Consider the following 15425-nt stretch of genomic DNA (forward strand, 5'->3'; position numbering starts at 1 on the left):
CGGAAGGAGGCAAACGAGCGAATAGTTACCTCGCTGAAATAGCGAAGCGACCGTTGCCCATAGACATACGCATATGCGTTACCTACCTTTAATCGACGGAGGAAAGGATGCACTGAAAGAAATTATTTTCCCTTTCCATGCATACTCTCATTCGGAAAGTCCACTTCCACTTCCAATCCTTTCCTTATATGTGTTGGAAGAGAAAGAGGACAAAAATTAGGCCTCTGGCACGCACACTTATCAGACTGTACGCCGAATTGCTTCCACTTGACGTCCGTCTCCTGTGTGGTCGTGGTATTGCACCGGGCAAGACAAATTCGTGAGAATATGTTAAAGCGGGCTCTATTACTGTTAAATTTAAATTCAATTACATATTGACCTGTAACCAAAACGACTAAATCGATTTTGATCACTAAGGTGTAATTAGATTCGATCCCTGAATGTCCGTTTTTGGTCTCTTACGTAACAAAAAAAATAATTTTAAAGTAAAGATATGGAAATCGAGCAACCTGATATCGATAAAATAGCAAAATGTCTATCCATAGACAACTGTATAGATTAAATAGTTACAGCTGCACCTACTTTATGGATAGAGAAATAAATGTGTAGAAAAATGTTTCCGCAGTGGAAATTCACTGGTAATAAAGTCACGTATAATATATAGTTGAATTCAAACTCTTTGGATGACTACGTAATGTCTTACGTACAAAAGTTTCACACGAGGGCGAAATAATAAAACAGAGCAGTGGACAGTACGGTAGTTTTGAAGCAGAGTAAATTATTTTGACAGAAAATGTTCAAACAAGACAGAGACGTAGCGATCGTGAAGGACTTTATAAGATCGGTATAGTCCCGTAGCGCTCCTATAACCTCAGGTTTTTGTTACTAAATAAAAAAAATGACTATTGTAATTTAGACTAAGTAACATGTGCAAAAGGAGTACGGACAAAGAATCGTTTGTTGTATTAAAATACTGAATTATTGTTCTACCCTCGTGTGAAATAGAGTAATATTTTAAACGATGAAGGATGCTATAAAGAAAATAGATATATAACAGATCTTTCAAAATACGTATCATCATCATCAGCTCACTATATGTCCCCACCGAGGGGCTCGGAGCCTACCCTAAGTTAAGGGTGACTAGGCCATAGTCAACCACGCTGGCCAAGTGCGGGTTGACTTCACACATATCTTTGAAATACGTATACTTTTATAAAAATATAAGCTTTAGTTTTGATGTAAATTGTTTATACACTTTGTTAGAAGATAAGCAAGCGATGTTGAAAGACTTTGTAAATAAATAAATCGCTCGTTATAGTACTATAAGAACACGGATATTTTATCCATCACCAAACTTTCAACTCGGTACTTTTAGACATTAATTTCAATCCTTTGGCGCGAATGACGTGCTTTCGTTACAAAGTCTAGTGTCAGAATGAATAGTGACAAACGTCGACATTTTAGTAAGGCTAGTGTTGAGTCAATACACTGCCACATTTCCGGATTTTCTTCCTAAGAATACAAATAATTAAAATAAGAAACCATTGCTCAAATATTTAACTTCTAGTAATTTTCTACTTTTGAAACTCCTAAACATATCGTCATCTCTCTCATTCACTTCAAAAAAATAGAGACAACTATCATTCTGTCAAAACTCGCAAGAAAAATTACGATTTTAAGAAAAAAAATGGTTTGCCAAAATATTTTTTTAAACCGCAAAATTCAAATTAAAAATAAGTCCAAAAAATCTGATTTGCTGACCCTATCTATTCTTCTATCATTGAGCGTTAACGTCACAATATGGCGATGGTTCACGCAAATTCCAAACAAAAACTTTACTATAACGACATTTGTATATAATATATAGCTGTCTCTATTTCGTCTAACGGAAAGAAAGAGATGGCAGTATGTTACGTTGTTGCGTTTATAAAAAATGTATACTTTGACACTGGCCAAAAACCAATTAAAAAGTCAAGCAACGTCTATACTCATTACATCATAGGAAACGTCATTGGCTATGTGTCTTGCATCATGTAAAATGGCTTGACTAACATGTAATTATTGTGATCTATGACTTAATTACGTGACTAGAATTTTCAATGAATTTTCCTCAAGCATTTACACAGCCTTCATTTCATTCAAGGAAATAATTATTATGTAAAGTTTGTTTCAAATAAATCCGCGCCATATTGTGACGTCATATCCTATCCTCCATTCCAATTCAAACTCAAGTAATGTTTTTTTTTACAAAACTATTTAATGGTAGCTACCTTTATTTTATTACACCAGTTCAATCTTTCCCGTAATTAAAAAAAGGCAAATATCGCATTGGCCACTATCCATGACAATACGTTCTTCTTTTTTAATTTCGGCAATGGAAAAAAGTTTTTTTTACGTGTATTGCAAAATAAAATGGCGGTTACTTTAAATTTCATATATTCAGTTACACAACGTTATCCAACTTCATAGTAAAAGATACTAAGATATTACACAATCGCCTGTAAGATATTTGCTGTTTTTAAATTCGTATAATTTGTTAAACAACATAAGGACACAAATACACAGAGAATTACACTTTGAGATTTTCTAAGGCGCAAGTCTTATAGAAACATTTTAATAAAACTTAGTGCAAAAGATTTAAAAAAAATGCCTAATTTAAAAACCGAACAATTCACTCATATATTTTTTATCTATACTATTACTAGCTATCGCCCGCGACTCCGTCCGCGTGGATATATAAAAAAACTTAATTAGTGTAGCCTATGTGTTCTTTCAGACTTTGTTCTATACGTATGCCAAATTTAATCGAGATCCGTTAAGCCGTTCTTCAAACACCCATCCATCCATCCACATCACATCCATCTAAACATTCGCATTTATAATATTAGTAAGTTAAATAAAAAGCAGCTCTTCAAGGCATAAATTCGAAAAAAATGAATAAATAGTATCCTACGTCCGTCTCCAGGCTCTAAGCTACCTCCTCACCAATTTTCAGGCATATCGGTAAAGCCGTTCTTCAGTTATAAATAGTGTTACTAACACGACTTCCTTTTATATACATATATAAGATTATAAAGAAGAAAGATTTGATTGTTTGCTCCGAAACTATTGAACCGATATTATTTTTTCACTGTTGGTAAGTTACACTAGCCCCGGTAGACATAATTCTATAGTTAGGAAGAAAATACGACACTGTGCCGGTATACTGGCACAACACTAGCTTTACTATAATGTTAACGTTCATGTCCCCTTACTAATCATTCTGACACTTGACTTTGTAACGAAAGCACGTCATTCGCGTCAAAAGATTCTAATTAATAAAGTCTAAAACGGAAAAGCAATAGTTATCGAAAAACTTAATACCGTTTTTTGATAAAGGTTAATTCATTTTTGTTGGATAATAAATGTTGGAACAGCGTTGATGGCTCAGCAGTTAAGCACTTGACTTGCAATCTGCAGGTCCCGGGTTCGAATCCCGCCATTTACAAATGTGTTTTTCGATTTCCGAATTACATATGTACATTTATCTGACGTTCTTACGGTGAAGGAAAACAACGTGATGCTGCACATATCTGAGAAGATATTCAAAGATATGTGTGAAGTCAACCCGCACTGGACTGTGTTTGAGTATGGTCTAGTCACTTAGGGTAGACTCCGAGCCGAGTGGAGACGTATAGTGAGCTGATGATGAAATATTGGAATGGGTAAAATTATTGATCAAATCGCTATCGCTTTTCAATTGTATTGAATTAAAATGACAAATAAAACCTTGGCCGAAGTCAATTGCATGTTATGTAACCTTACTGTAAGCGTACACTTACACTGTATATATATTGAGTATTCTCGTAAACACAATGGTAATGAAGCATTCGAATAAAACCAGTTTGAATAACCTTGAATTTTATCTGAAACACATAATAGCTGTCGCTTCCACGCTGGATTAAAAAAACTTAGTAAGTAGCCTATGTGTTCTAGATTGTTCTATACAAAATTTCAAAGATTGAACTTGTTTGTAATGAACATCCAAACATAAGCATTTATAATATTAGGAAGATGCAGTAAAAATACGACGATTCGTCCTCATGTTTATTCTCTGGTCCCGACGACCTCCGACCTAGAATCTTGGGTTACAGAGTCCGTTATAAGCAAGAACAATATCGTGGTCTTTTGGTCTCTCACTTATCCAGATTTGTTTATATATTTTTAATCTGAACATGGCTTCTATCGATGGATGAACGCTATCTCTATTTTTAGTTCGAATTCTAACCACTTTATACTGCAACTGTCAGCGCCAAAATGGTGGTAATCAAATAGGAACAAAATATAGCGCCTTATAGCCTGTCCAGTTATAGAAGTCAGTAAGGAAGATAGACAGTAGGATAATTATAGGAAGATGATGACACTGTCCTTCTCGCTCTTATTGAAAATGAGAGGGACAGCATTATTTTTCTTCAGCAATGTTACAACGGCTTGCTTAAAATTCAAATTGACAATTCGAATATAGAACGAAAGCAAATGAAAGAAAAAAAAGGAATTGTAAGTCGCCAATAATTTGTCGTTGAATTTAAAAACAATGATAATTTGGTTGGATTATAATTTACATTTCAAAGTAAAATCAAGATTTTAGGATCACGTGTTTTTTTATAATCACGTGTTGAACTGAATAATTAGTTAATTATTTAAAAAAAATAGAATTTCTCTTAAATCTCTTTCTTTTTATTATTAATTAATTAAATGTAAAACTTTCATAATCTCCTTAATATTTTGGTTATAAAAGTTTTTTTTTTCATATTTCTTACCATTCCATAAAATGTTATGTAGATATTTGATTTACAAAATCTTACTTATAAATGCTAATGTTTACATGGATGGATGTTTGTTTGTAGGTATCACAACAGTAGAACGGATCTCGATGAAATTAGGTATACATATAGAGCGTGGAACACATAGCTACTATTTATTTTTTAATTAGACGCTGTCGGAGTCGCGGGCAACAGCTAATATGTTATAAATCACATTTAATTTATCTTAAAATATACTATTGAACTTGTTTATAATACCACGATTAGGCACTACGTAGCATATAGTCTACGTCGTAGCACAGACACGTGTCTGCTCAAGTTACAACATCCGACACTAACTACGCATGTTTACGATCGTATCATACAAAATTAGACATACAAACATACATCAATGAATGTAATGATTCTCATTTAAGGCACCTATACACTAACTTGTACCAAAGTTAATTAATTAGTTACAACTAGTTGTCGCCCGCGACACCGTCCGCCTGAAATTAAAAAAACAAAATATGTTCTACATCTATGCCAATTTTCAGCTAGATACGTGTAGACGTTCTGTTGATATCTTTAAACATCCATCCATCCATCCATCTAAACATTCACATTTGTAATATTAGTAAGATTACCTAAGTATTACTCATAAATCCACACTAAGGGCCTTTTTAGTGGTCGCTAAGGTAACAGGAATAAATGTTTAAAAAAGTCCGTACGAAACCAATACGATCTGCTAGTAAGTAAAGAAATATTTTCTTACTAATATTATAAATGCGAATGTTTGGATGGATGAATGTATATCCAGAATGACTGATCGGATATTGATGAAATTTGTCATAAATGTAAAACATATTGTTCACGAGCAAATAAAAAGTACAATGTTGTTGATAAAAATATAAATTTCGTTCTAAAAGGACTAGATGGCGCTGCGCTATTTAAGTGCACGCTAGCGTTTTGTTTTACTGTTTTGTTGTGATTGCGCTTAACGCTAATTAAACGACTCAGCCACCTGACCCTTTTTTGTATCATTTATTAACACGGGTCCGGGGCTTTTTGGGTTCCTGTACACATATTCTGGAAGAATACATAAACTACTAATTAAGTTTCTTTTCAATTCCGCGCGGAGTCGCGGGCGACTGTTAGTAAATATATAACATTTCGTATCACGATGTATGTTCAAGAGAAACTCCGAAACTACTGAACCGATTCTTATCAAATTTTATAATCAGTTGTATTTTGGTTCAACTTTGGAGTTTGCTTAGTTTTTATCTCAATAGTTGATCACAATCTTTTTAATTGCAAAATTTTTTTTTTAATCTAAAGTCACGGGACACGACTGTAAGTTACCAAGTTTAATTTTCATGTAAATAAAATTAACCCTTATTGTAACAAGATTTCTTTTTTGGAGAAAAGAAAAGTTAAAAAAAAAACTAAGTTAAAAATTATTTTCTAGTGATCGTATATATTTATAAAGTTGTATGTATATATACTATACAAAATAAACATAATGTTTAATGATAAAATAAAATACAATTTGACTTTCCAATGTGTAGGGTCCTTTAGAAAATTCTTGAATCGCACGAAGCAAAATCAAAACCGATTCATTCGTTGAATTACTGAATGCTTTATTTAACTTCATATGAGTCATTCAGGTCAATGAACTCTGTAGAACGATCGAGAACAAAGAACGAATCTATGAATTAAATAAAGATTTATGTATAATATTCATTATATTATCAAACGATATAAATCTAAAGCTAGTAGAGCCTAAGAGAATCTCTTAATCTATAGTACTAAAACTACACTTAGGGAAACAATTAAAGATTTATGGGAATTAGCGTGGTATTAAAAACTTAGTAAGTAGCCTATGTGTTCTTTTTCAGCTAGATATATGCAGCCGTTTTGTAGATATCTTCTAGCAAACGTCCATCCAAACTTTCGTATTTATAATATTAGTAAGATTTACGAGTTTTATTTGACATGTCATATTACAAAATTGGTTACAGGATGTTGCGATTAATGCGTTGGAAAAAGCTGTACAAATTATTATAATTATGTTAAACTAACTGTCGCCCGCGACTCCGTCCGCGTGGATATATAAAAACTTAATTACTGTAGCCCACCCATCCATCCATCCACATCACATCCATCTAAACATTCGCATTTATATTATTAGTAAGTTAAATAAGAAACAACTCTTCAAGGCATAAATTCGAAAACAAAATGAATAAATAGTATCCTATGTCCGTCTCCTGGCTCTAAGCTACCTCCTTATGCAGTTCTTGAGTTATAAATAGTGTAACTAACACGACTTTCTTTTATATATATATATATAATATACATTAGTAATCAACCTTTTGTACTAGGTACATTTTAAAATCGATATTCGATTTCAAATCGGTATACGAAATCGATTAACATTCGTCGTATCGATTTAAAATTCAATTCTTCGATTTGGAAATCAAACGACCCGGCTTCGATTCTCTTTTTTTTCTTGAAACACTGAAAACTACGTCGCAGTTACTGAAAATAAATTTGAATATTAACCCGAGTTACTTCTAAGGGATATGTGCAACTTGAAACTGTTTTTTTTTATAAAAGTAAATACGCTTTTGTGGTATGTACAGTTGAATCGATATATACTAATATTATATAATAAATAGGAAAGATTTTTATGTAAGGAATAAACACAAAAAAATCTGATACTATTACAGAAATTCTTTTGCCTCTAAAAAACTATTATCTTACTTATATTATAAATGCGAATGTTTGGATGAATGTTTACGAGGTATCTCCAGAACGGTAGCATAGAACTCGCTGAAATGCCACCGATGTAAAACATAGTCTTGAAGAACACATAGGCTACTAATTAAGATTTTTTAACGCACTCTGACGGAGTCGCGAGCGACACCTAATTACTCAATAAGACGTAGGGAAAGAATATTTATTACTTGATTTTTAAAATATGCACGGACCAAGTCGTTGGCAAAAGCTAGTATAGAAAATAATAAAATAGTCTGTGTTCCTGTTGTTAAGTGTTTAACCGGACAGGATAAAACCTATACGTCCAGGTTCAATCCCCGTACGTTTATATGACGTTTTTACGGTGAAGGGAAACATGGTGAAGTTTTTCCGTAAAAAATTTACTGTAATTAACTTCGTCTGAATCAAACCTAATATAAAACGTGTCAATTAAAAATCTTTCAACTGTCAGATGTGTGCCATCCATGGTCATGATGGTATTTTGGTGTCATTTGAATTGTAAATCTTGTCCCCCATAGTCTGAAAATACCTTGAAATGTTTTATGTGTTTGTTTATAAGGGTTTTGATTATGGTAATTGGCAAGTACTTATAGTTCGGAGGTTATGCGGCATTTAAGTTGGCACGTCAACAACATGAGTATTCTTATGTTTAACGTGCCAACTACCAGTAATACAATTTTATAGAAATAATGGTTCAATTTCTTTACTTTTTACATTAAAATATAGATATTTTTTACTAAATACTTACTTAGTAAGATTTTCTTTATTGTCCTAACTGTTTTTTTATTACATTGTCATTTTTCTTTTCATATGAATGTTTTACAAATAAATTTATTTATATGTATCGAACTAAACGTATTGTTGTGTGATTAGCTTCCTAAAAAGGTAATAAAGCTTTTCGTTTATCGACGTTTCCTAAGTTCACTAACGCCATCTATTGAGAATTGTTTTAATATACGTTACATTCCGTAAATATTGAAAACCATAATAGAACTATTATATAAAAATTAAAGGAAAAGATAATTTTTTATAATAAAAGAAAATAGACATTAATTAATTTTTTGCACCACTAAATCTTTTCCGTTGCAATTTGCAATACACAATTGTTGGATGAATTCTGGATGTAATTTAAATTTAAAATGTTTACATATTTATCATAATTTTTGTCTTTAGCCATAGTCAATAAACAAATATTTAAATTATTATTAAAAGAATTTCATTTAACAGTGGCAGAGCCCGCTTTAACATTTTCGTACGAATTGGCCCGGTTCGCCCGGTGAAATACCACGACCACACAGAAGACAGGCGTCAAGTGGAAGCAATTCCGCGTACAGTCTGATGAGTGTGCGTCCCGGAGGCCAAAATTAGTCCTCTTTCCCTTCCCACCTTTTTTCTTATAAGGAAAGGCTGGGAAGTGGATGTGGACTTTCCGGATGAGAGGATACATGGAAAGGGGAAAATATTTTCTTTCTGTGCATCCTCTCCTGTGTCGATTAAAGGAAGGCAACGCATATGCAATTGCGTATGTCTATGGGCAACGGTCACTTCGCTATATCAGCGATTTCAGGTGGCCGCTCGCTCGTTTGCCACTTTATGACATAAAAAAAATTAAAGTACAAGAGTATTTGGCGCGCTAACTTTTCTTGCGTAGTGACAGTTTTCCCGCGCGGGCACGTTAGGGAATGCGTGCAAGAATCAATTAAAATTCAAAATTTAAGTCATCCCATCCAAGCAACGGCTATATAAAGCAAGCTAAAACAACGCACGGCCATTTAGTTCAGGACTCTTACCGTGTATACATGTGTCTAGAAAGTTAGCCATTTTGACAGCAAACTTTTTTTATTATCTTTTTAAAAACACGTGCATCCGTTCGGAAACCATTTTGAAAAATTGTGTTTTGTTTTATTTCTTTTCATTCAGAATTTGATAATCTGTGATATTAAAGTTTTTATACAATTGGTGAGTAAACTTTCATGTTATTTGGTTTAAAAAGTTATAAGTACTTTGTAAACTCTATTTAAACTTTTATTTATATAGTTTCTTTTTGACTATTCGTTAAGATATTTTTAAAACGTAATTTTCCTTATAAAACAGTATACACTACTCATTTACTTTTAGCTGAAATTATATTTACGTTATAGTAATTTTTATTTTAAACAATCTCAGCGGTAAACCTACGGTTACATTATGAATTTTAATTTTGTTGTTTTAAATCATATTTTTTAATATTATCTATACATATTACAATATTAAATGTTTTTTAAAGTAACTAAGAATTTTATTTGAAATAGTCAATAAGATACGATACATTTACAATCTAATTTTTCATCTTAATATATAAAAAAATCTGTAATTAGTTGGTTCCCTTTTCTATGCTTCTCCATCTACGTATTCTATCAAAAACTATCCTTTATCGATACATACACGGATAGATTCTTAAATAAACAAGTAATAAGATTGAATGTGAATAACCAAAGAGGGTTGTATGAAAGAGGATATATAAGACGTGAAGTCAACTTAGTCTTCAAGCTTAGGTACCTTAATTTAAGAAGTTTTACTGATATTGGATGCTACCAGTTCCCATGGATACTAACCGAAGCCGATTTCGAAGGGTTTTTATTCTATGCGAAAGAATCCCATTGGTCTAATTGCTTAAAATACCATATAAAGTGTTGTACGGAGTTATACGGTTAGAAGTAATCATACATACGTCCGCTAGGAAGTAATATTTTTAGACGCTACATTGGCTAACAATGGGATGCACTCTGTTTCCTACCGCCTGCAGTGTTGCCAACTTATTAAATACTAACTGTTGTCCGCGACTCTGTCAGCGCGGAATTAAAAAAATTAGTAACCTATGTGTTCTTCCAGACTATGTTCTACATCTATGCTTTCAGCAGTTCTGGAGATACGTTCAAACAAACATCTAAACATTCGCATTTATAATATTAGTAAGTCTATTCTACTTAGATGTTACGAAATCAAGATTGATTATAAAGTTAATAATAAAGTTTTTTGTTATCTTTATATATAAAAGAAAGTCGTGTTAGTTACACTATTTATAACTCAAGAACGGCTTTACCGATATAACTGAAAATTGGTGAGGAGATAGCTTAGAGCCAGGAGACTGACATAGGATACTATTTTTAATTTTTTTTTCGAATTTATGCCTTGAAGAGCTGCTTTTTATTAAACTTATTAATATTATAAATGCGAATGTTTAGATGGATGTGATGTGGACGGAGTCGCGGGCGACAGCTAGTTAAATATAAAGACAAGGTAACCAACGGCGATAGAGAATGCTGCCACCCCTTAATTTTGGTTTTTATTTGTTGACGCTTTGCGGATGACAAGAGAAACAAGTCTTTGGTTCAATGATTTGTCAAACATTTTCGTGTGACACGATCGTAATAATATATTTCCTTAAATATATATAAGAGTATAGTTTTATAACAATATAATTAATATATGATTTTCTTTTTGTTTCAGACAAATAAAACCTTGAATCTCTCTAGTACAAAGTATTGAAACAATGTTCTACATAGTTCTGCTATTCGCCGCCGCGGCGCTACTGAGCGGTGGTCGCTCCTCGAACGTCAACCGACACATGAAACTGTTGGAATTGGATAATAATATTCTAAACGGTGAGTTTAAAATAATAAAAAAAATCGTATTTAACAAGCGTCGACAATTTCGATTTGATTAATCGTATTTCTTCTTCAATAATTACTAAGAAAATATTATTAAAATATATGTTTTCTTTACTTTTTAAAGTACAATCAAGGCAGGTGACAAAGAAATTCATAACGCTAGTAACGAAGCCGAAACCCGTGATCGTTCACTCATCTGGAGCCCCGCTGGAGTTGACATGCGAGGCTTTAAGCTCTCCAGCGCCATCTATACACTGGTTCAAAAACGACGCGCCCGTTTACGAGGTAAGTTATCTAAAAACGCCAGGGTTTAAAAAAAACTAAATTGAGTTAACTGTTTACACGTTTACAATAATATAACATGTTACAATACTTATGACAATTCAGAGTTCAATATTCGACAAATAATCATGGTATAATTTAGTTTAAAAGCCCATTGAGTTGCCGAATAAGTACTTAATTTCTTTAAAAACCGATGAGTTTTAAATGAGTGTAAATTTTACAATGTGTCCAACATTAATTTTTTCATTTTTTTTCTCAGTATGACTTGGAGTCTAACGAGATAATAGACACGAACCCCACGTCCCTTGCCCGCGTGTCGTCAACTCTCCTAGTACGTGCTGGAAGCGCGGGTGACGCTGCGAGCGCGGACTACTCCTGCCTGGTGGTCGCGGGACACAACACACTTCGTGCATCTACTAAAGTCTATAACTATAGTAAGTATTTTATATGTTCCGCTTTGATATTATGAACTACAGAGTATATTATGATTTTTTTTAATTTATGCCGTGAAGACTCCACAACAAATTCTTTTAAATAATTAACAGATGGCAGCACCGAATCTTTTTTGTAATTACAATATCGAATCGCAATGTATCAGTCTGTTATTTAACCTTATGTACGTTATAAAAAATAAATTTGAAAGTAATAGAATAGATTTATTTTATTTTCTGTACATTTTGTGTTAACTTTTATCGTTAATTTCGTTTAAAAATATTAAGTGAATCTTTTCACCAACAGATGGCAGCACCGACTTATCAGAACGCAACAAGCTGGTTCCTCTCGCGCCGAGAATCCTGGTGTCGTACAAAGTGCTGGTGGACTGTATCGGTTGCAATGTTGTGCTGCCATGCCGCGCACGTGGTCACCCGCGCCCCAAACTCACCTGGCGTAACAGCTCCGGCCGGCCGGTCGGCAACGACCCCAGAATGAAGGTAACTCCATGCATATAGCCTTATTACCAAGAATTATACAAAACTCTATATTATCAACCCTTTTTGTAATTTGAGAAACACGATTTTATGTAATAAATAGTAAATAAATAATTTAAATGTGACGTTGACTAGCGCCTGATGAAAAATTTTAGCAAATATTACTCATCAAATTTAACACATTAAAATTTACATTAATAAGTCGAAATAAATCATTACGCTTAATTGGAATTTTTAAATATGATTTATCAGGTGCTCCGTTCGGGAGAGCTGGTAATATCTTCTCTCCTCTGGACGGACCTCGGCGAGTTCACTTGCCGCGCGACGAACATGTTCGGGAGCACGCACGCCAGTACTTTCGTCTACCCCGCACGAGTGAGTTTCTCTTTCCCACTTACTAACAACCGTATCTTCTTTCTCCCTCTTGTATCAAATTGCCGCCAAGAAGTGTACATGTCACATTTTAACGTGACTTTTTGCGACTCAAATTCGTCAAATTTAATTATTTAGTCAACTTATGGCATTGTCCTTATTGATATCCCTCTCTATATATCAGCATCGTTAATTGATCACTTAGGAACACACTCAGTGTAGATTTCTCCGACTAAATATCTATATTCCGTGATGCGTATAAAAGGTGAATTCAGATATGACGTATGACAGATATATAGTGAAAAAGGCGGGAAGATAATTGACGTAATATAGTTTTTTTTTCTTTTTTTTTCCAGCCTGAATGAGAATCATCTGAAAACAGAAAATCAAAGTATACTTAACAAGAATGTTCCTGTAAATTAGTTTGTATTTGTTAGGGGCCGTGCACACTCGACGGTCGAAACGCTCAACTTTTTAAATCGCACCCTGAAATAAACTAGAAATTTTTATTGTATTAAAAGGTTAAGAAATTAAAAATATAACATTGTAATTCGTCTACTGTAACCATATTGTTTTCATTTTCTTTAATTCAATATAAAAGGGATGACAATATGTGATATGTCTCATAGCAGACTCTTAACTCTTAATTCGACGAAATTTTTTGTAGCAAAAAAACTGTGTTTCTTTTTAGTAAAGTCATACTTACGTAAATTTCTGAAAACTAGTTTAGTAAATTTTTTAAATTAGTTGTTCGTCACACTGGACACCATCGAATTAAGGGTAAAATCATGGTAATAAATGTAAGAAATTTAATTAAAAAAAATCATTTCCGATTCAAATATATTGTGTCTTGATGGTTCCACAAAAGTATTATTGCAAAGTGATTTGTGAAGTGTCATTTATTTAAATCGAATTGGTTTGTTAGCGACAATATTAATAAGTACTTAAATTTTAAAATTATTGTAACATAGATATATTTTAAAGATATGAATATATATTATTGAATCTGCGGCTGGTCCGTTATCCGTTATATCAATGTAAAATATACTTTCATTTTGCGACAAAACGCTGCGTTTTTTAAATTAAGTGTGCATGCCCCTTTACTGAATCGAGTCTGCCTATATTCTTTAATATTTTTGTTTTTTTTTATATAGTTTTTAAAAACTTCTAAATAACATATAATGTGTTTTTATTTGAATTATTTTTATTTTTAAAAACAATAGAATATTGTGACCTCCCCCCCCCCTACGTAGATACTGTGATGGAAGTAGATATGAGATAAATAAAATAATAAAATCATAAATTAAGTTTTATTTAATTACAACACGTGTAAAATAACATGAGAACCTTGTCCGATGACGTACTTACGCGATTTGATACATTGAATCATATAAACAGTGGAGTTTGTATGAAATAATACAATTATTGTGTTGCTATCCAGAATTTAATACAAAACATAATTTTTATTTTTTATATGATACGATTTCAACCGAGCAAGCGTCTCTTAAATACATCGTAATAGCGAAGTGACCGTTGCCCATAGATATACGCAATTGCATATGCGTTACCTAACTTTAATCGACGGAGGAGAGGATGCACACAAAGAATTTATTTTCCCTTCCCATGCATCCTCTCACCAGAAAATCCACTTCCAAGTCCCATCCTTTATTTATAAGAGAAAGGGTGGGAAGGGAAAGAGGACTAAATTAGACCTCCGGGACGCACACTCATCAGACTGTACGCGGAATTGCTTCCACTTGAGGCCTGTCTTCTGTATGGTCGTGGTATATCACCGGGCGAGCCGGGACAATTCGTGCGAAGATGTTAAAGCGGGCTCTACCACTGTTAACTGTATGATAAATACAATTATTGTGTTGCTATAAACAACCACATTTTAATACAAAATACATTGAAAACTAAACATCATTTTTATAAGATGGTAAACGAGCAAGCGCTCACAAAAAACGTCGTATTAGCGAAAAAACCCACAGAAAAGGGATATATTTCTATGCGTCCGCTTCTCTGTCATATCCACTTCCCCGTACCCTTTCCTTATAAGCAAATGATGGTAACAGAATTAGGAGTAGGCCTCCGCCTCACTAATCAGGCTATACGTGGAATTACCCACTTGAGGCATGTCTTATGGTCGTGGTACACCGGGTGAGGCAAATTTGTGCTGCATATGTCGACTACCACTGTATATGTTTGGTTATATTTTTAATATATATATAAATAAAAGTCGGTATTCATCAATATTTTTTATTCAACACTGACTCTATCAATCCGACACAAAAAATATTAAACTTGAAGTATATTATGTTAAGGTTCATTTCCACTAAACTTCTTGCGATGACCGATTTTCGGGCTATTTTTTTTAAATGGACTCGTAAATATATAACTGGTTTATATAAATATTACTCACTGTATGTCTAAAGTTATAATCGATTTAGTCGAATCGATTTTACAAAAAAATCGATTAAACGCAAGCAATAGTTAAAAGGTAAAACATAAGCTAACATAAAAACAAAAACACAATCTCCGTACATCAAACCTCCATATTTTAAACTAAGGTAATTTCTTAATTTAAACATTATTTAACTGACTAGAACTCAGTCATAAATTAAAGCAGTGAA

General features: G+C 33.1%; 1 protein-coding gene across 2 annotated transcripts in view; it reads left to right on the plus strand.

Annotated features, from left to right (window-relative positions):
- The window catches only part of LOC106125826 (neural/ectodermal development factor IMP-L2), a 47336-nt gene extending 33992 nt beyond the window's left edge, over window positions 1–13344 (plus strand). For both annotated transcript variants that reach the window (XM_013323216.1, XM_013323215.1), the window contains exons 2-7: window positions 11049–11203; window positions 11334–11494; window positions 11751–11925; window positions 12230–12423; window positions 12673–12795; window positions 13149–13344. In XM_013323216.1, coding sequence (XP_013178670.1) covers window positions 11092–11203; window positions 11334–11494; window positions 11751–11925; window positions 12230–12423; window positions 12673–12795; window positions 13149–13157 — 774 coding nt within the window. In that variant the 5' untranslated portion in view covers window positions 11049–11091 and the 3' untranslated portion in view covers window positions 13158–13344. The remainder of the gene's footprint in view (window positions 1–11048; window positions 11204–11333; window positions 11495–11750; window positions 11926–12229; window positions 12424–12672; window positions 12796–13148) is intronic.
- Window positions 13345–15425: the final 2081 nt, after the last annotated feature.

This window comes from Papilio xuthus, unplaced genomic scaffold (assembly GCF_000836235.2).
Source record: "Papilio xuthus unplaced genomic scaffold, Pxut_1.1 DF825783.1, whole genome shotgun sequence".
Taxonomy (NCBI): Eukaryota; Metazoa; Arthropoda; class Insecta; order Lepidoptera; family Papilionidae; genus Papilio; species Papilio xuthus.